The sequence below is a fragment of the Aspergillus nidulans genome, chromosome VII (assembly GCF_000011425.1).
Source record: "Aspergillus nidulans FGSC A4 chromosome VII".
Classification (NCBI taxonomy): domain Eukaryota; kingdom Fungi; phylum Ascomycota; class Eurotiomycetes; order Eurotiales; family Aspergillaceae; genus Aspergillus; species Aspergillus nidulans.
Window position 1 is genome coordinate 4,187,830 of NC_066263.1, and position 20,840 is coordinate 4,208,669.

General features: G+C 51.1%; 8 protein-coding genes across 8 annotated transcripts, besides 1 other annotated feature; 5 read left to right on the forward strand and 3 right to left on the reverse strand.

Annotated features, from left to right (window-relative positions):
- Window positions 1–20,840: part of a sequence feature (contig 1.43 127..338545(1)) that runs on past both edges of the window.
- Window positions 1,672–3,653, reverse strand: ANIA_02531 (putative MFS multidrug transporter; the record flags this gene model as incomplete). Its single annotated transcript, XM_050613076.1, has 6 exons — window positions 1,672–2,220; window positions 2,325–2,686; window positions 2,741–2,899; window positions 2,954–3,159; window positions 3,330–3,424; window positions 3,562–3,653. The coding sequence occupies 6 exons, from the start codon at window positions 3,651–3,653 to the stop codon at window positions 1,719–1,721; spliced, it is 1,416 nt and encodes a 471-aa protein (XP_050468918.1). The 3' UTR covers window positions 1,672–1,718.
- On the forward strand, window positions 4,718–6,950 carry ANIA_02532 (copper amine oxidase; the record flags this gene model as incomplete). Its single annotated transcript, XM_050613077.1, has 4 exons — window positions 4,718–5,055; window positions 5,107–5,683; window positions 5,735–6,705; window positions 6,754–6,950. The coding sequence occupies 4 exons, from the start codon at window positions 4,718–4,720 to the stop codon at window positions 6,890–6,892; spliced, it is 2,025 nt and encodes a 674-aa protein (XP_050468919.1). The 3' UTR covers window positions 6,893–6,950.
- On the reverse strand, window positions 9,910–11,107 carry ANIA_02533 (glycoside hydrolase family 43 protein; the record flags this gene model as incomplete). Its single annotated transcript, XM_655045.2, has 4 exons — window positions 10,792–11,107; window positions 10,669–10,739; window positions 10,170–10,599; window positions 9,910–10,102 (listed from the first exon to the last, which is right to left on the reverse strand). Exons 1-4 carry the CDS (start codon window positions 11,085–11,087, stop codon window positions 9,910–9,912), a joined length of 990 nt encoding a protein of 329 aa, XP_660137.1. The 5' UTR covers window positions 11,088–11,107.
- On the forward strand, window positions 12,007–13,537 carry ANIA_02534 (protein abnA; the record flags this gene model as incomplete). The annotated part of the gene is made up of 7 exons (XM_655046.1): window positions 12,007–12,273; window positions 12,341–12,820; window positions 12,876–12,961; window positions 13,014–13,145; window positions 13,218–13,268; window positions 13,381–13,435; window positions 13,466–13,537. The coding sequence occupies 7 exons, from the start codon at window positions 12,007–12,009 to the stop codon at window positions 13,535–13,537; spliced, it is 1,143 nt and encodes a 380-aa protein (XP_660138.1).
- On the reverse strand, window positions 14,260–14,742 carry ANIA_02535 (uncharacterized protein). Its single transcript, XM_050613078.1, has 3 exons — window positions 14,624–14,742; window positions 14,461–14,575; window positions 14,260–14,410 (listed from the first exon to the last, which is right to left on the reverse strand). Exons 1-3 carry the CDS (start codon window positions 14,736–14,738, stop codon window positions 14,386–14,388), a joined length of 255 nt encoding a protein of 84 aa, XP_050468920.1. The 5' UTR covers window positions 14,739–14,742; the 3' UTR covers window positions 14,260–14,385.
- ANIA_10318 (CFEM domain-containing protein) lies at window positions 16,358–17,113 on the forward strand. Its single transcript, XM_050613079.1, has 2 exons — window positions 16,358–16,754; window positions 16,807–17,113. The coding sequence occupies exons 1-2, from the start codon at window positions 16,433–16,435 to the stop codon at window positions 16,875–16,877; spliced, it is 393 nt and encodes a 130-aa protein (XP_050468921.1). The 5' UTR covers window positions 16,358–16,432; the 3' UTR covers window positions 16,878–17,113.
- On the forward strand, window positions 17,218–18,465 carry ANIA_10323 (isopenicillin N synthase family dioxygenase; the record flags this gene model as incomplete). Its single annotated transcript, XM_655048.2, has 3 exons — window positions 17,218–17,535; window positions 17,603–17,671; window positions 17,725–18,465. The coding sequence occupies 3 exons, from the start codon at window positions 17,218–17,220 to the stop codon at window positions 18,463–18,465; spliced, it is 1,128 nt and encodes a 375-aa protein (XP_660140.2).
- On the forward strand, window positions 18,661–20,036 carry ANIA_02537 (putative pectate lyase; the record flags this gene model as incomplete). Its single annotated transcript, XM_655049.1, has 4 exons — window positions 18,661–18,956; window positions 19,002–19,183; window positions 19,228–19,519; window positions 19,574–20,036. The coding sequence occupies 4 exons, from the start codon at window positions 18,661–18,663 to the stop codon at window positions 20,034–20,036; spliced, it is 1,233 nt and encodes a 410-aa protein (XP_660141.1).

The window sequence follows — 20,840 nt, forward strand, 5'->3', positions numbered from 1 at the left end:
TTTTTCTGACATTTGGGCACATGCATGGAAAAGCATGAACATTTCCAGGCAAGCAGGTTCTGGCTGAGCACCAGCTCCAAGTGCATATCCGTAGATGAAGACGCCTACTCAGCCAGTAGCAGAGACTTCTAAACTGGTCTATCGCTCGAAAAACCAGAAATCTATAGCCTGATCCAGGCGTGCTGATGCCACAAGCCGGCCTGCAGTAGAGATTCTTGATGTAACTACATCAGCCAGGCCTGGGCTCGCCAGTCGTTTTGAATGTCACCATCAGGTGGCCTCAAACCTGTTTCCCTCCGCATCTCCTCCAGTAGGCTGTACATGTCCAGCCAGTTGTTCAATAATCGTATGCGGCAAGGAGTCATCCGGAAGCGAAGGCTTGAATTCGAGTAAGGAGAACCCAGTAGTGGAGCGTATGTGGTGTATGGATGATTTACTCCGAATCCTCTTCCTCAGGTTGCATAACTTTCTCGTCAAGTTCCTGGTGAGTAACACCCGTTAGCGACCGCAATCCCATTATGACGATGCAACCCTCCTCACCCTTCCTAGGCGCAATTTTAGATTCTGCAGTTGACTCTCCTTGATGACAAGATGGCGGTCATCGTCCAGATCCTCGACAATGTAATCATGTCGCTCTTCATCGTACTTTAGAATGATGGCTTTTACTGACGGATCGCATTCGATGAGGACTCCTGCTCAGCTGTTAGTGCGATCGGCCGGGCAGAGACGGGGTTATGGTACCTCGGACAGCGCGTGGCATATCGAGTATGTGTTCTTATAAACTTTGATATGCGAATATGGTGTAGAAAAGTTCGACAATGTTGTAAACCAAGCTTGGTAGGTTTTGTTGAAAGTCAAGACATACAGAAGCGATTAACGCTACCTGGACTGATCACGTGTCACAACTTCCGCTCACAACCTGAAGATTAAGGCGTGAAATTTCGGGTAATTAAGTTAATACTTCAATCCCTGGATCTCGAGTACGACATCACATTGTGTTCCGGTGACCTCTTAGCCGTATCAGCCAGTAAACGTGATGTACCTTTCGAGATTCTGGTTAAAACAATAACAGTTCCCATATACTGCAGTGACAAGTGGTCTGAAGACTGCTTAATTTTGTGTAGGGGCCAAGGCTGAACACCTAGCTCGCAAATGGATACTTCTTAACAAGGCTAAGAAAGGGGCAATATTGTTCCTATAACAGATTTGGCTTTTAAACTAGCATACTGATTGCTATAATTTTAGGCTTCCGTTCCAGGTTGTCTCCGCAAGCGCGGATTCTGCCAAGAGGATGCGAATTCTTTACTGTATAATTGTAATACCACGTGACAGAATAAAAATAATTCTGAATCCACATAGTATCTGAATGACGCTATATTTTTAGCAAATTGGCAGGATGGCCGAGCGGTTAAGGCGTTAGATTAGAAATCTAATCCCTTCGGGGTCCAGAGTTCGAATCTCTGTCCTGTCGAATCTTTTTTTTTTGTGTATTTTTTTTTTGCTGTATAGCCATGCGTATATACATGGTTTCGCTTTTTGGCCGTTGCTGTAAGGGTGTGCAAGTTTTTGCAGCTGTAGATAGATTGTACTAAGCGCGAATGTGCGCGGCGAGCACGTTAGCACAGTACCCATGAATCCATTTAGAGAAAGATTAAACTATGAAATCTATGTCGGTCTTTCTGTTTAACATTTCTTGCCATCAACCAGATGTAAACGCTCTAGTCCCTATTCGAATTATCTACCCCCAACGCACTGGGTTCTTCGGACAATGATGGAGCCGGCGCCGTCCGGCCCGTCCCTGCTTGAGCAATTGACGCAACAATCATGATACCGAAGCCACCCAGAAGAAGCATCTTGATGGCGTATTCGTAGCTCTGCATGGCAACTTCCTTCTCTGCACCAGTGAGTGACCCAACTAGCGCGGGGCTGCCGAGAAGCTTGTGAATCAGCCCCTCCTCCCCGGACAACCCGTGCCTCGCAAACCCATCTTCCAGCCCTGCCTTGAGTTCACGCTGGAAAAATCCTCCCCCCATCGCTGAGCCGAAACTGCCAGCGAAGCCGCGGGACATTCCCACGAGAGCGGTTACGATGTAGTGGACTTCTGGCTTGGTCAAGTACAGGATGTGGGCGAAGGTGTAGTTCATGGATGCGCCGATTGCGAAGCCGTCGACGAACATGGCGATTATGTACACGGCTGTGTGAGAGGTTTGGGTGGAGAGGCTGTAGAGAAGAAGGTTTGCGACGGCGAAACACAGATATACAATGATGTTTGACCTGCGTTGTTGTTAATGAGAGCGCGGGAGACAGCCATACGGTAACCTCACCAGTAGTAACTCTCTCCATGGCGAATATGCAGCCATCCCACCAATAATCCTCCAAAACCAAAACCTATGTTCGTAGGCGTTAAAATCAGTCCTGCCGAGGCTGGAGACCAGCCTCGAACCACCATTGCGTATACGGGGGTGTAAAATAGGACTGCCCAGCGGGCAGTCATGGCTAACAATGCAGCCAGGCATGTGAGTGAGACGCTGCGCGCCTTTAGTACTTCCGTTGGAACAATGGGTTCAGCCGCGAATCTCGACTCGATGATCCAAAATGCAGCGAAGACAACGAAGGACAAAATGATCGGTGTAACCGGTATTTTAGGGGAAGCGAGACTGAATAATAGAAGGAAGATAGACACTGCCTAAGAGTAGTTAATAGCCACCCGCATTTTGAGGTGCAGATGCTCAGGGCTTACCAAGGTCAATCCCCCCGCATAATCTATATTCTTTAGCCTCTGCACTAAAGATGCTGATTTTGTTTTTCCAGATCCGACTTCTGGATGTGACGGAATGGCGAAAAACAAGATAAGACCTAGCACCAAGCCCGTTGGCGCCTGGACCCAGAATATAACTCGCTGAATGGCACTATGTTAGGCTCGGGCCTCAATTGTAAAGTGCGAAAAGCTTACCCATCCAAGTTTCGGGACTATTAACCCGGCGAGGACTGCTCCCAAAGAGACTCCAATAGTCATTCCAAAGTTAACTATGCCAATGAATACGCCGCGTCGCTTCTTGTTCACCAGATCCAATGTCAATATGATGCCGGTGACCATAAGACCACCTGCGCCGGTACCACTAACAGCCCGGCCCAAGAGAAAGACGGATAGCTTCGGCGCTGCAGCAGTGATAAATAGACCAATCGCTAGTAGAACGCAAGAGAAGAGAACGTAGTTGCGGGGTGTGAATATCTGCGCCAGGCGTCCAGCGACTGGAGTCATACTTGACGCGGCGATCTTGAAACGGTCAGGACTTAAAGATCACTGAATTGTGGAGCTGATCAAATACCATAAACGCCGAATTGAACCAGGTTGTGTCCGCGAAAGCATTCAGATCCGTCGCGATCTCGGATTGCGCCGTCGTCATCATCGTCATATTCATGGCTAGGCCATATTTCAGTTCTTGGTGACTTTTGCATGAATTCCTCAATCAAATACCCTGAATGAATATCAATGCTCCCATGGCGAGACATATCAACAAGCCTCGTTTGTGCGATACCGAGTACGGCGGTGCCGCTGACCTTTCGGAATCGCGTTCGAGTAGAGGCGTCTGCTCATCGTGTGCAGCCTCCTCGGAAACAGGCTCGGCCTCGAAATCATGGCGTGCAGTCATTGCGGACGTATGAATTTTCAAATATTCAATAATCTGGAGAAATCGCCCATTGGACGAATGGACGTTGACGCCGGAGATTTTTTCTTTTGAAGGATTGAGAAGGAAAGGAGGTCTGAGCTGGCACTTAAGACTGTAAGCAACAGTCTGTGTTCTTGGCTGACTCGCTGGCCGATTGGGATTTCTAAGCAACCGTAGTTGGGTTCATTCCTTGGATTCATCAGATAAGCCCGACTTGACGCGACCAATGACTTGGAGAATTTCATACATTGTTCAAGTTTCCATGCAACGAACCGACAACCTAGACTGCTTATGTGCCGCCGATGCCGTCATCATCACCAACCGGCCCCTCGACTCTGGCCTTGGATTCGCTCATCCACGGCTTGGGAGTGACAGCATAACACGAAATAATCCGCACTTCCGTGAAGCCTAATGGCAGCATTAGGCTTTATGTTATCTCATACGGGGACCAAATTGTAGCAAAAGAGATTGTACTCCATTGATGATGATTGAATCTGAGGACAATAGCTCTGAGCGTGTCAGATATATATAAATGGAGGCGGGCGTGAAATCGGGCGGTCTGGAAATTCGCTGCAGTAATCGACGAGTCGTACCATTGTAGGTAAGAGACAGACATTAAACTCCGTACAACGTACATATATTCCTAGATCATACGAGGGTCTTCAGCCTATCTTCCTTCCCACCGAATAAATTTTACGTGGTTTGGAGTCTTTCTAGTCTTCCTCAACGATGGTTTCGACTTTGTCTTGAATGATACCTCACAAAGGTTCCCAAGTTCGTTATCGAGCGGCGATAGCTTATCAGCACTAAATTATCAATATCGATGGGCTGATATAGCCATGAGCTTTAAACTGTATCCAGCAAGTCCAGCCGACTTCTGAAGCTCCCCTCAAGCTTTAGTGCGGAGCTCGGAAAGTTCCGCGTGTATTCCGAGCATTCCGAGAGGGGTCGGATGGGCCGTTGCCAAAGTACCTGAATGATTTACTACAAAGCGACTGCTTCCCTCGTTGTAGATTCTTTCAATAATTCTTTTCACAACTGAAACTATGGCCCCTCAACCCCATCCCCTCGCCATCCTCTCTGAGGATGAAATTAACCTTGCTCGCGACATCGTGATTGCGCAGCACCCCAACACCGTTATCGACTTCCGTGAGATCTACCTTCAGGAACCCCCAAAAGGCCAGCTGCTTGAGTTCCTTGCTCTTGAACATGCCGGTCGTCTGAGCCCAACAACGCCTCGTCCTCCGCGGTTGGCTCTGTGCCAGTACGATGTTATCGGAGCGGATCGAGTGCCCTCGTACGAAGAGTCACTCGTAGATGTTGTGGCATCCAAGTGTGTTAAGCATACGGTCGTTGGAAAACAGCATCATGCTGCTCTGACTCTGTAAGCCAATCCTCCAGGGACATGTGACCTGCCCCGCTAACAGGTTCATAGGAGCGAATTCGATGTGCTTGTGGAACGTTGTTTTGCTTCGCCACTGTTTAAGGAAGCCCTCGCCGAGTTCGACCTACCGCCGGGCTTCGAGGTCGTTATTGAACCCTGGCCGTACGGTGGCCTGGATCTAGCTGAGCCAAACAGACGGTTCTTCCAAGGATTGTGCTTCGCCCAAGATGCTACGAAGAAGAACCCCGACGCCAACTTCTACTCCTACCCTCTACCGCTCATTCCCGTCATGGACGCGCATACACAAGAGATCATCCGAGTCGACCGTCCGGCTACGGGTGGTAAAGGAGACGGGTTGCGGGAACAGACCTTCAAACGTGACATTATCGGACATTGCAAGGGGTCGGACTATGTGCCTGAACTGCTTCCTGAAGGCACTCGGAAGGATCTCAAGCCACTGAACGTCGTTCAGCCCGAGGGTCCCTCATTCCGCATCACAGATGAGTCGCTAGTCGAGTGGCAGAAGTGGCGTTTCCGCGTTGCCTTCAATCCTAGGGAAGGCGCGACTATCCATGACGTGTGGTACGACGGCCGCAGTGTGATGCACCGCTTGAGTATTAGTGAGATGGTGAGTCGCTTCGACAGACCATAAGAACGAGCTAATTGCTCGGTTGCCTAGACTGTTCCATATGCCGATCCTCGGCCCCCCTACCACCGTAAGCAGGCTTTCGACTTCGGTGACGGCGGCGGCGGTAACATGGCAAACAATTTGTCTATCGGGTGTGACTGTCTTGGAGTCATCAAGTATTTCGACGCCATCATCACAGGTGCCGACGGTACTGCCAAGAAACTCCCTAATGCCATTTGTCTGCACGAGCAAGATAATGGCATTGGCTGGAAGCATTCTAACTGGAGGACGGGTCGTGCCGTGGTTACAAGACATCGTGAGTTGGTGGTTCAGTTTATCATTACTCTTGCAAACTACGAGTACGTATTCGCCTACAAGTTCGACCAGTCCGCCGGCATCACCGTGGAGGCGCGCGCGACGGGAATTTTGAACGTCGTCAACATTGACGCTGGGAAGGTCAGCGACTACGGTAATGTGGTCAGTGGAGGTGTCCTGGCCCAGAACCACCAGCACATCTTCTGTGTTCGCATAGACCCGGCCATTGATGGAGCGAAGAACTCGGTCCAGATTGAAGAATCGCACCCAGTCCCGATGAATGAGGCTACTAATCCCAACGGAAACTTTTACAAAGTCGACACCAAGACCGTGGAAAGAGCGTGCTACTTTGATGCCGCTCCAGATCTGAACCGAACCGTCAAGATGATCAACCCTCACAAGATTAACCCTATCAGCCAGAAGCCTATTGGGTACAAGTTCATCCCTCTGGCCACTCAGAAGCTGTTGGCAGACCCCAATTCCACCCAGGCCAAACGAGCGCAATTCGCGCAGCACCACGTCTGGGTGACGCAGCACCGGGATGGCGAGCTGTATGCAGGCGGTCGCTACACGCTTCAGAGTCAGAGCGAGGTTGATGGTGTATCAGACGCCGTCAAGCGTGGTGATGTGGTCGTCGACACGGATGTAGTCGTCTGGAGTACGTTTGGCATAACTCACAACCCTCGCATCGAGGATTGGCCCGTCATGTAAGCATTCCCCTTCTAGTACGGAGTTCAGCGCTGACAATAGGTTAGGCCTGTGGAAATCTTCCAGCTCATGATCAAACCGGCTGACTTCTTCACGGCGAATCCGTCATTGGATGTGCCCTCATTGAAGAACGAGGCGTCAAGGACTGTAGGTAAATCCGAGTGCTGTCGAACTGCCCAACTTTAAGGCGGATTAAAGTAGATATCTTGTTGTATGATAACGATGCGATGTATATGCATGAATCAAAATATAGTAGTGCTCTTTTCTGAAAACTCTATCCTAGATTTATGCACATGACGATGAATGCATAAGCATCCTTGTAATTCCGCACTAACCGTGGGTCTCGGAATGCAAACCGACCTCTTCTGTTCAATTTCCGAACACCAGCCATGGTAGACACTTCCCGCCCTGAGGTCTTAAGGATCATACTCATATGAAGGTGGGGATAGCTTCTAGAAATAGCGGTTGCCTGGGCTCGCTTTCCATCGCATGATGGAGAGCTCATCCAAAAGATCGAGCCCTTCGGAACTGCCTCGGAGCAGAAAACGAGCCAAGTACACGCAGCTGGCCTGGTACGTTCCTCCTCACAGCAACTTGTTGTGCTTTCCTAACTGCCGAAAGTAACGAGTGTAAACGGCGCAAGCTAAAGTGCGACGGTTTACCAGTATGCTCGCGATGTGTTCGCCAGAAAGCTCAATGCATCTACACCCCTAGCAGCCACGCCTCGACTAATATCCCCACAACGCCGACGGTTGAGAATGGAAATGGCGGGTGAGTTAATCCATTTGGAATCGTATCATACAATCTCTGACAGGCTAAGCTCACGTTCATTGGGTGACATTAGACTCTCGAATAAGTTTAGGACAGTCGATCAGCAGATCCAGTCCCTGCGCCGTGAGATGCAGGCCATGTCCGCGCGAATGCGTGAGCTGGAATCGGCATCCGCCATGCCGAGCGCCAGTCACAATGCTTCTGTCTCATCGTCTTCGGTCAGCACTGGGCTACAGCGGCTCATGAACCGGCCGGGCTCTCCAGACTACGTGGGCCCTACGAGTGCGGAGTTTGGAATCACCCCGCGGCAGAGGCCTGTGGCCACAGCGGATGAGAGTGATGTTGAGGAATCTGATTCAACATCTGCAACAAGCCCTGCTGTTATGTCGGACGTCGAGGCGATGTCTAATGATCCTCTTGGGTGTCTAGGGAAGGAAGAAGCGCTCCGGCTGGTCACGGTGTACGAGAACAATGTGGGTGTGATGTACCCGTGTATCGACCTTGATAGCGTGCGGAGTTATGTGCATGATTACTATAAAGATGGAAAAGGACTAGGGCCGACGCCGCCGGTGATAACGGACCAAGAGTGGTTCTTCGCTAGAGATGTGGAGGTGCTGAAGATACTGCTGGCCACGGCGCTGCTGGCTGAATCCCATGGCCGGAGTGAACGGGCTGCGTTCCTGGCTGATAGTGTAGAGGACCGATTCGCGACGCGTGTGAAAATACCAGAAGTTGATATGAAGGAACTTCTCATCCTGACCCTGCTGGTATGTTTCTCCGTATCATACAGATTTTGGCATACTAATATTAACATGCAGTCTATCTTCCACTCCTACCGCGACGACGAAGTCATTTCCTGGCGCCTCATCGGGATGGCAGTGCGAGGCTCCATGCAACTTGGCCTACATCGACAAGAAACTTGGCTCCGAACAGGGGGCGTCTTCCCCGGCGAACTGCAATGGACTTTCGCTAGCCGCCTCTTCTGGTGTATCTACGTGCTCGACCGTAAATGGTCATTCGGGACAGGCCTCCCCTTTGCAATCCAAGACTCAGATATGGACACAAACCTTCCTGAACCCGGCACCACAACCCCATACCTCACCTGCATGATCAACTACGCTCGACTGAGCACAAAAATTTGGAGTCTCGTCATGGGATGGCGCAGCAGACCCAAGGCCGCAACGTCCGATTACTGCTCTTACCTCGACTTTCAAGTTCAGCAATGGATCCAATCTATCCCCAGTCAACTGCGCTTCAGCCCAGACCCTCCTACTACTCCTGGAACGGGGGAGAATACAGACACAGCACACTCAGACTCAACTGGCCGTACCAACAACACCATGCTACAAGTCCTCCTCGCCCTGCAAGCAAACCAACTCCGTATCCTGGTCTACCGTCAAAACCTCCTGTCTACAGAAAGCATAGAAATGAACGCCTCCGGTGCACTGATCGCAGTCGAAGCCGCAAAGTCAACCGTCCACATGCTTGACTACTTCTCTCGTGTCTCAGACATCTACTTCCAGCGGCCAGAACCATTCAATTATTTTCTTCTCTCTGCCTTGGCAGCATTATTCCTCGCGGTCCTACATGCCCCCGCGCGGTTTAGCCAGGCCTGCAGGAACGAGTTCTATGCGGCTGTTGATATGGTCAGACGCTCGAGTACCAGGGCACGTACGAGTCGTCGGCTGCAGAAAATAATTCGGAGTCTAAAACTCATCCGATTGGGGCTGGATGTACCGGCGAGGAGATCGCAGCAGCAGACACCCAGGCCTTCTCGCGTTGGTCCCCGCTCAGGGAGCCCTGAGATCGAACATCGCTCCGGGTCGGTTCCCAAAACCCGGAATGGCAGCGTAGCTACGCCTGCTATTAATAACACTACCCCTTATGCTCTTTCCGGCCATGCTCAGTGCCATGGCGGCTATTCCCGCCAGTACCAACGTCATCCATACTCAACGCCAACTATACTCACGCCGCAGCCTGCAAACTCTTACTCACACTCCAACTCATTCTGGCCCCTATCGTCGCCCCAGACATCCACCTGGACAGACGAAAATAGCTGCGAGGACCTAACAAGTTTCTTCGAGATGGCTGGCGGGCTCTATTTCGATCCGAGAATTGAGCCAACGCTCGATGCCCGGACTGATTCTGCGACTACGACTGGTGATGGAAATGAGAGGCTCTCGCAGGGTGCGCTCACCGATGCACTTGGGGCGTTCGAGGCGGAGGATGAAGCGCTGACGAGGGTCATGGCGGGGTTGTTATGAAGTTTGCATTGTGGACTTATTTTACTATATTTTACGAAATAGTGATACGACTATGCGCGACTTGATAGATATCTCGGAATGGATTCGCCAGTTCTAGCGGTCTGTATCGCGCAGTATTTTGTATAGTTGTCTTTCGCTGCGACAGAAGTACAACATAAGCTAAGTAAGCTAAGCAGGCTCTCCCGACGGACCCTCCAACACTGTACCAAGTGCAAGAGCCACGCCGAGATTTGGAGTTCCGTCTTCATTCCAATCAACCCGCTGCGCCGCTGTGTACCGGTTCCCATCGCATGCGCCTTCCGCAATCGCAGTGGCGTGATAGATATTCCAAATCTCCGTACCGTCAGGGCTGGTGAAGAAGCTGTGCTTGGTTAGTGCCGCCATTCAAGTTTATACTCAGTCGATAGATGGTGAAAGGAAGAGCGTACCCGTTGTGTCCCGTCCCATAGTTTCCATCCGCAGAGACAAACACTGGACCATCCGACTTCGTCCAAGACGCTTGATCTAGCGGATCTCCAGACCCATCGTACGCAAGCAGTGCAAGCGAGTAGTTCGCCGTCCAGCAGTAGCTGGCCGAGTACGCAACCCAGATCTTTCCGTCGTGGTAGAGCGGCGCCGGGCCCTCGTTCACAGGTGCGCCTACAGTTTCCCAGTCCTCGAGGGGTTGGGAAAGTATGTGCGTCTCGCCGATCGTCGAGGGGGTATTGAGGGTTGCAATGCAGTTGCTTTGGATGCTGTTGGCGATGCAGGACCAGATGAGGTAGTTCTGGTCGTTGACGGTCAGAACTGTTGCGTCAATGCCCCATTCGGGTGTTATCTGGGCGAGATAGGTGTATGAGTCCCAGGGAGAAGAGCCGCCTAGATATACCAAGTTAACGGTGAATAGTGGTCGTCAAGAGGTCACTGGCTATGGTGATGGTAGCCTACCCTGGAGAACATGCACGTGCTGGTTATCGACACTGTCACCGCTCGTACCGGCAGTATAGTACAAGTACCACCTAACACAAATCAGTATCAACACTCGCTATATCTACGAGGAGTTACACATACGTGCCGTCAATCTGGTGGAATTCTGGCGCCCACATGTGGCAGCATCGGCTGGATTCACTGTCACTCCAAACAACCTTGGACTCTCCCGTCTTTAATCCCTCTAACGTCGTGGCCCGGGTGAGCTGGACGTCCGACCAGGTGGTCGTCGTCAGGTAGTAGTATCCATCCACGTACACCATATATGGGTCACTGCCATTGGGGTCTTTGAGCGGATTGGAAAAAGAGGCAGCATTGGCCCCAAGAACAAGAAGGCCGCTTCCGAGGAAGCGGAGGACGTTGTGAAGAGAGGGTATCATCTTGTCCTAGATGGATTTACTGTTCGTCTACCGCTGAGTCTTGAAAGGTCAAGGGGTAATGTCCGGTACATGGTTGCTCTTATACTCTCAAATTGCCGCCGCAACGATCTGTCGATGGCACGATTGGTGGAAATGAAGCCTGCAGTGGCAGGTAGATGTCATTCCTCATCAGGCTCGATTCCGCAAAGCCAAGACGTCCTGTTGACTATGCAAAATCTTGGATGTACTTGCTACGTCCATCTTCCGGCGGTTTCTGCCTCGGTTAAGTGGTGAGTGGTGTGACTGATGCTGCCTAATTAACCGACGCTCTCCATCTGGTGCCTTCTTCAGCACCCCGCATTTTCTCCGCGATCGACGCGGTGGCGGTCGATTCGGCACTTATCCCTGCTCCAGCTGGCTTCAGGTGGGAGGAAGCTATCCTCCGAATCTCGATTATAGAGCAATGGATGCGGTCACCCGTTCGTAATCCAGCCAAGGAGTTCTGGATATCCGGGTGGAGATGAGTGAGCGACGTGAAACACCCGCCGTCGGCATGTCTTATACCAAGAATCCAGACTCACGAGGGTCTCGCTGAAAGGAGATTAACGCAGGTTTCAGGAGTGGCGTTGTCAGCCGGCTCTCCTGAAGCGAAGCGTATTACCTCTCATGCTCAGGAGTCTTGGGTGTCAGGTACACAACTAGGCCCACCGGAGTTGTTCTCGGTATGGAGCGGAGATCCGCTTCGCCATTATCTTCAAGCTGTTATTGTTTGACTACGCAAGAAATGATCCTGTGGGGGCTTCTTCCACAAATAGCTTCACCCCTGGGCTTGCTGGGTTGCGTATAAAACCAGTGTTCTGCTGCGAGAATGGGGATTGTATGACCCTTATCTAAGTCGCAGTGAAAGCCTCGTCGACCCTCATCCGGAATTCTTGTCGCTATGTATCTGCCCACTCTTGCAGCTTCGGCGTCTCTCCTCGTAGGCGTGGCGCATGGCTATGCGTCGCCCGGGGCGTGCTCGGGTGCGTGCAACATTCACGACCCGGCTTTGATCCGCCGTGAGTCTGATGGCAAGTATTTCCGCTTCTCAACCGGTAACAAGATCTCTTATGCGTCTGCTTCCTCCATTGAGGGCCCATGGACAGCGATTGGGTCCGTCTTGCCGGGCGGTTCGTCGATCGATCTGGATGGAAATGACGATCTCTGGGTAAGTACCGGAGGATCGGCAGTTCGGCCTATTTGGGCGAAATAAGTGCTAATGCATACTCTCGCAGGCTCCCGATGTCCAGCTCGTCAATGGCGTATACTATGTTCTCTATTCAGTTTCGACCTTTGGGTCCCAGAATTCCGCGATTGGGCTCGCGACTTCTGACACGATGGACCTCAACACCTGGACGGACCACGGCTCGACGGGCATCCGGTCTGACTCCTCCAAGCCATACAATGCCATTGATGGCAACCTTTTCCAGGATGATAGCGGGACCTGGTACATGAACTTTGGGTCGTTCTGGAATGACATCTACCAAGCACAGATGAAATCTCCTCCCACAGCCGTCGCATCGTCCTCGTACCAGATCGCATACCAGCCGGCTGGCGAGCACGCGGTTGAGGGCGCGTACTTGTACAAGTACGGCAACTACTACTACCTCTTCTTCTCCGAGGGCAAATGCTGCGGCTATGACTCTTCTAGGCCGGCTACTGGGGAAGAATACAAGATCAAAGTGTGCCGTTCGACCACGGCCACTGGTAACTTTGTAAGCTCTCCGCCTCGATAATGGATCGTGTTTTGGACCCGCCTAATTAGCCCAGGTTGATGCAAATGGTGTTTCCTGCACTTCCGGCGGTGGAACAATCGTCTTGGAAAGCCACGACAATGTCTACGGACCTGGAGGACAGTATGCCTCCCCAATCCCACGAACTTTGGCAGAAATGACTAATGTAAAACAGGGGTGTCTTCACCGACCCGACGCTCGGCCCTGTGCTGTACTACCACTATGTTGATACCACTATTGGCTACGCTGATAGCCAGAAGCTCTTTGGATGGAACGTTCTTGACTTCTCCAGCGGGTGGCCTGTTGTGTAAGACTCGATCGAGTATGCTCGAATCGCGGCGAAACTGTGTGTATTTAGTGGCTATGAAGGTAACTGCAGGTGTCCTATGATCCTGACTCAGCGTCCGCCAAGTAGACGATCGTTCTCTATGTACGTGGTTGTAAGTGCTGCTCTGGCGTGTGTGATGAGACCACTGTAGACGGACACGGTATAATGGGCACTGGGAGTCGTATAAAGTTTGTGTCTGCAAACCCTAATATAGCCCCTGGTTACAGCGCGGCCAGAAGAAAAGAGAAAATAGGTTTGCTCGCTGCTCTGTAGGTGATTATGGTAAGCGTGACCATTAGGGCAGGGGCAACGGTGATGTCACCGTTCTAATGCTCTTTGCCCCGGCCACTCCGGCTTTATTTGTTGACTAGGACAATCGCTGTGTATGACCTGTCTTGAGAACGGATGTCCGCTTTTTCAAGGTTGCGAGAATAGTGACAATATCACATTGCTGGCATGTCCCGTCTAGGGCTGTCGGAGTCGATTACACGGATTGATTGTAGCGCTTTCGAAGTCTTGTGTCTTTACCGCTACTGACAATATATTACTGAAAAGTCGTATCGAAGAAGATTACCTTTTTCAAGCTTGCGGCAATGGATATATTATGATCAGTCTATCTAGAATTTTGCTTGGAGAGAATAGTGCTGATTTGCAATCGATGACTTTGGTTTGAGACAAGCACAATATGACCATGATACAAGCCGGCCAACTGATCCTCTACAGAAAAATGACGATCAAGAAAAACAGTAGAGTTACTAGGTAGGTCGAAAGGGGACGTTGACGAGACGTATCAACGACAGGGTGACACGGCTGCGGCCGCTGTAGGTGACTCTATCGAAAAACGCAATTACCTATCAAAAACTAGTTCTCTATGGTTTGATGCTGGAATTACCTATCAAAAACTAGTTTACTATTATTTGATACTGGAAAGGGAACCGTATTTCAGTTATGTAGAGAAGAGACAGACGTGGAGAAACGGGAGGAACTTGCTTGAAGAGATGAAGAGTTCAGAAGCGCTCAAAGAGGAAGGATCAAATACTGGCCGCACCTGATCATCAATAGACATAGTCAATCTAGGTAGAGTCATAGGATTGCTCTGTGTAGTGTATTGGATAAAGAAAGACCGTACTACGCATTAATTACAAGATGTCTAGTGCAGTCATGCACCAGGGAATACATCATATAAGAGGTCATATCACATCACTTCAAGATTTTCAGTTTAATGAGCTCCGGGCAGATTATGCCTGGTATGAGTTAGCAGACTGCTTCTCAGCATTCAAACATATCGACATACCCAGTCATGTCATGAAATTTGCCCTTGACCTTGTCGCCGATCTTCTTGTTGACAGGCTTCACCTTTTCGGCATCGTAGTACTTGCCACCATATTTCTGCTCGGCATCGTTGAGACCTGCGTTCATTAGCCAGCGGCCTTTGATATTAGTCTGTGACCAGATACCTTTGTCGAGATAGTCTGTCTGGCCAGCGGACCCAGTCCTGCCGCCGCTGGCGCCGGTCTGCTGGCCCTGATGTTGGTCAGAGAGGTGGGAGCCGAACTGTGCGAAGTTGTTCATCTTGATAGATATTTCTCAAATTTGTTGATCAAATATGGTGAATTCAAATACTTTCGAGTCCGATATAGTTCACAGGCCTGTCTTATAAGACGGCTTTGAGCGGGTTAGTCATCCGCACACACTGCCAGTGACGCAACGTAATAGTTGGCGATAGCATGATGTCACGGCCATCATCGACCGGAGGTGCCTTTATGGGCAGTCTGATTCGACAAGATTTGTTCAATAATGACTTCCATGGTTCTACCAATGGCTTTCTTCGGTATGTTAAAATTTGGTAGGTAATAGTTCCCGATCAGAGTGATGTGCAACCAGATGGGACAACGAACGGTGTTCCCTCTCTCAGAGCTTGGGAAGGATAACAACGCTAACCTTGAGCCGATTCAACTACTTTGACCGAGTAAACTGTTTCAATTTATTCTCTCTTGATGCTGAGGTTTCAGGGGCATCGTGAGCCCTATAGGGCGAAGCAATGCTGACATGGCTTAGCCCCGCCAATGTCTACGCAAAGTATGCATGACGTGCCTCCGTTGCTTGGTATATTGAATTCTCTCCGATCGCACATTGACTGACGCGAGTAGAAACGACCATCAACCGCGCGAGATAACGAAATAACGAGGATAATCTGTGAACAATCCGTGAAGAGACAGTGGAAGCTAAGATATTTTTGTTAACGGCCATTTCCGTCAAGACAGCTCAAGGCTAGTCCAGGCTACCTAGCCTTGGTCTAGCCTTGGTCTAGCCTTGGTGATCCTATCTCCTTCAACTTCACGATCAGCATGGAATGCGGCTAAGACAGGGCGGTGCTTCATTCGTTCATCCTGCGCCTTCCCTACGGCCCAGGGGTCCACAGAGGGTGTCAATGATTGTGTGGCAGTGTCGCTGGAGCCTGAGTGGAGGAAGGCAAGCGTACCAGACTCCTCGATGCACTTTGACCGTCCGTACCTTATGATCCACAAATCCAGGGACCGTTTCTCTCGGCTCGGGTCTCCTTCCAATCCGAGCATCAATCATCTGCGACAACTCAGTCGCCCGGCGCTAGACTTGATTGACTACCCCCGCATATGGGCGGCCGACCGTCATTTCCCAGAAGCTAGGGTTATACCGCACACCGTGACGGACTCCAATGGGCCCGAAGATATATTGCAGTGCGCTGTCGCGATCATTGCGCTGGCGCAGAACCGCGCAGAGCTCACGCCGTCGAATCGTTTCAGCTTCGTTCCAGGGGCCATCGTGCCTCTCATATCCGTCCCGACGTCGCGGCTGAACTAGCCCCCAACTTGGCGCTGAATAGATTTGCGCCTCTAGACATGATCGGTTCCGTCGATCGTAATGGGGTTTGTCTGGATGCCTCTCTGGATTCGTTGGTTATCATTCGATCTCCGCAACACAGCCGAGAAAGGGTTGCAGCATTGACTCGAAGCGTCTGAACCGGGAGACAATGCTCCAGTTGCTCCAGGGCCTCAGCCACTCAAACTCCGAAGTTTACTGTTAGCTCGAGCCCCCTTTGAGCCTCGAATGACTCGTTCATTTAAAATTGAGTCCCTTACGGCAGAGACCGAGTCTATATAATAGTCTCTCTCCCCTTCACTTTCACTTCTCAACATCAAGTCCAATAACTCCTACATCTTTACTATTCTCATCAAGCCCAAGAACTTCTCTACCATCCGCATTCTCAACCGCCGGATATCCACAAAATGCGCTTCCTTGTCCCGCTTGCTCTCCTCGGTGCCACTGCCACCACTGTGGTAGCCGAAACCCCTCAGGACCTGATTCAAAACTCGATTCCCGCATGCATGCAATCCTGCTTTACCGACGCGATTGAGAAACTGACCGGCTGCGACTTGTCTGACACGGACTGTGTCTGCAAAGCCGGCATACCGGACTCGGAGACTATCAGTACATCCAGAGACAGCTTGACCTCGTGTGTTAAGGACTCTAACTGCACCGCTTCCGAGGCTCAGCAGATCGCTGACCTGGACGTCAATTCACTTATGAGCCAGAGCAGCGACGTTTGCAGTAAGTTTTCGCAACAGTTGATTTGAAAGAGTGTTTCCTGACAGTGCAATAGGTGGTGCGGTCACCGTTTCTGCTAATGTCGTTCTCGCTGCTGGTGCGATGGCGTTCGCCTTTCTCTTCTAAAACAGTGCGCTTCAACCAATGACGATGACTGACGGAGCAGCTTTCTCTTGCTCTTCTTTCTGTTATCCTTATTCTGGCTTTATAATGTTGTGGATTTTTTTTTTACATAATACCAACGCATACTGTACATATACTCAGAGTACATAAAGATAACAGATGCTACTTACCGCGTCACTACTGAAATAGCGTGAGTTGCGCAAAGTCTGGGGACGATGGCGAATCGGCTGTCTTAGAAGCTCTTAATTAGCAGTTGATCGATTTCTGGCCCCGCTAAACACCACACGATTCTTGTTTCTCAACTTTCAACTTCCATCCTCATCCCATAGAAATTATCATCAATATGGCCAAAATGACCAACCAATCCGATTCCTTCACGGTGATCCCTGTCCTGGACTATTCGCTGTCGATGTCCAGCAAATCAGCCTTCCTGGCCGACCTCCGCTACGCGCTGGTCAACGTGGGGTTCTTTTATCTCGTGAACGCTCCCATCAAACCGCAAATCAGACAAGACCTCGTGAAAAAGTGCAGGGCAATCTTTGACCTTCCTCTGGAGAAGAAGCTCGAGATCGAAATGGTTAACAGCAAGCACTTTCTCGGCTACTCTCGACTTGGGGCCGAAATCACTGCACGGAAGCAGGACTACCGAGAACAGTTCGATGTGCGCATATCCACAAGATCTCCCCGTATAAGATCCAAAATCAGGCGATATACTGATTGCGATATAGTTTGCGACGGAGTTACCTGCTCCTGCACCGGACGAGCCCCTATATAGGAACATTAGGGGCCCCAACCAGGTACTGGATTCCCACCCCGCATTATACTTTGGCCTTAATCTGATCTTAATTAGTGGCCCGATGAGAATGCAATCCCAGGCTTCCGCCAATCCGTCGAAGCATACCTGGCGGAACTGAGCCCGGTGGCGGAGAATTTCCAGGTCCTCATCGCCGAGGCCCTGGATCTGCCCCCAAACGCGCTGAAACAATTCTTTGATAAGCCGGTGCAGCAGAAGATGAAACTAATCAAATACCCTCCGCCACCCAGCGACGCCGAATCCCAAGGTGTTGGACCCCATAAAGACTCGGAGTTCTTGACATTCCTCCTGCAAGCTACTCCGCATCACGGACTCGAAGTGCAGAATAAATCCGGGGTTTGGATCTCGGCTCCACCAATCGAGGGGTCGCTGGTCGTTAATATCGGGCGCGCCTTGGAAGCAATCACCGGTGGTGTGTGTACGGCAACGACACACCGCGTGAGTCTTGCGCCATCGAATTATGTCGATGCGGAGGGGACGCCGCTGGGGCCCCGGTTCTCAATACCGGTCTTTCAGGGGATGAGTCTGGATCTGTCGGCTGAGGATATCTCGTTGGAGTTTCCGGACCATATCAAGATGTTGGCTGGCGATGAGAAGGCACGGTCGGATGCTGAGGCTACCTTTAATAAGATATTTCGCGGCCGCACTGGCGAAGGAACGCTCATCCACCGGATCATCAGTCACCAGGATGTCGGCCGGAGATGGTACCCTGAGCTGCTTGCGCGAGCGCTGGGGGAGTATGAGAAACAGGGTCGGGGCCTTAATTCTTCACAGTGAGCCAAGATGATGATTGACGTGCGAGCCTAAATCAAAATGAAACGCTGGCGGCCCTTGCAGGCTTGGCCGAGCACGAATATCCCGCGTAATCAAGCTGATTTTCCCAACAATGGGAGACAATGCCGTGTGTCTTTTCAGGCATAAGTATCGGACTCATCCCAAAACAAGTCCTCAAGCCCACAGGTCCATCGCATCATGATGGGGAAATCGGTCTGGGTCTTTGCCGCTTTGTTTCCCGCAGTTCTTGCGGCGGACATATATGTTTCACCTGATGGCTCGGACGATGCTGCCGGTACGATCGATGCACCGCTCCAGTCCATCCAGCTAGCTGTCGACCAAGCTACTGCGGGATCTACGATTTACTTGCGCGGCGGAACATACACCCCGACAAGTAATATCCAGATCACCAAAAGCGGCACGGCCTCGGCACCATACGTTCTCCGCGCGTATGAAGGAGAGTCGGTAATTATCGACGGCGAAGAGCTACCAGGGTGAGTACAGAGACCTAGATAATGGAGCGCTGCTGATCAATTCAGGACCCCCGCCGACCTAGATGCGTCGCTCGACAATGCGGATCGAGGTATCCTCCATATCCAGGATGCAGAATACTGGGAGTTCTACGACCTCGAACTGATCAACGGACCGTATGGTGTCTATGCGCGCGATGCGTCGAACAATCACTACGAGCGCATCACTACACGGAACAACTACGAAACAGGTCCGTACACTCCTGTTTATAGCCTCACGTACTGATTGGTACAGGCTTCCAGCTTCAGGGCGAGTCGTCAAACAACGTCGTCCTGTATCTCGACTCATATGGGAACCGTGACCCGCGAAAGAACGGCGAGAGCGCCGATGGATTCGCGTGCAAGGAGGGGTCAGGCGAGGGCAACATCCTCCGCGGTGCACGGCTGTGGAATAACGTCGACGATGGATTGGACCTTTGGTATGCCGTAAACCCAGTCCATCCCCGTATCTCCGCTAACACAAGCAGGGAATTCAAATCTGCCGTGACGATTGAAGACACAATCGCGTGGGGTAACGGCTTTAACCGGTAAGCCCTGGCCCGTTTTCTGTTCTTACCAACTCACCTCTGACAATATTATAGATGGGACTTCACCCCGTTCGAAGGCGACGGCAACGGCTTCAAACTTGGCGGCGGCGACGATACCGATATCGGCCCAGCCGACCACATTATCACCAACTGCATCGCCTTCTCTAACGCAAAGGACGGGTTCACCGATAACTCGCAGCCAGGAAACTTCGTCCTCACAAGAAACACAGCATGGGATAATACGGCAGTAGGCTTTAAATTCGGTACGGCCGTCGCGACTCTGACAGGGAATATTGCGGCGTCAAATGGGGAGGCTCCCACCTCATTGAGCGATGAGCAGATCTCGGATGGGAACTCGTGGGATGGGGATGAGGATTGGGATGATGGGAGTTTTGTGAGTGTTGATGTGTCTCTGGTGCAAGGAGAGCGTAACGCAGATGGCACGATCGAGCCGAGTGGATTTTTGTTGCCGGCTGATGGGGAGGAGATTGGCGCGACAACGGATTGGAGTGCTTAGGACTGTAGGACATCTCCTGGGCTGCGTTAGATTGCTATTTTTTTTTTTCTCTCCAAGTCCCAAACGCGTTGTTATTACTTGTCTATATAGAGTTCAGTCCCCGCTGCGGGTTCGGTTACTCAGGAGAAATCCTGCAGTCATTATAGCTACCACATGCGAGCCGTGGGAAAGGAAGGCTCAAAGCGACATCGTTATGCCTTATAAACTTCACCTAGCGGCGATTTGAGAACAGTGTCACCGCATGCACATCTTCATCGGACTCTGTTGGTACTCGAGCTTATACCTATGGAGTAAGTTAGTCCTCCGCGACCACCACATCTGACTCTGACACGTTCCTCACAAGTACGCGGTAGTGTGAGTGCCAAATTTATTGGTCTTAGCCTCTTTCAGATTAACCGTGGCCGGGACCCATGGTTCGCTTCTTGTTGGGTTCAGGTCGGTGTATACGAGCCAGCGCTGATCCCTCGTATACAGACCTACCCTATGTTCGTCAACAATTCCGAATGCGTTCAGGTCACTGCAGACCCTTGCCTTGAACCTGATGTCAGAAACACCTTTGTCACATCTATGATTATAGCTCCAGGAATATCTGTGGCGGCCTCACATTTGCGCTAGTGTGCAGAATCCTCACGGATGGCTGATCAAGCCCTCGTCCATGAATTTGCACCTGAGCGTCGGTGAGGTGGATTGCAGCGCACGTTCTTCTCTCAGCTGCGATGATCCTTCCGATCCTGAGTACCCGTTGCTTTCCGCTATACGAGGTTGTACCCTGCCCTGAACAACGCATCGGGTTCGGAGCTGATC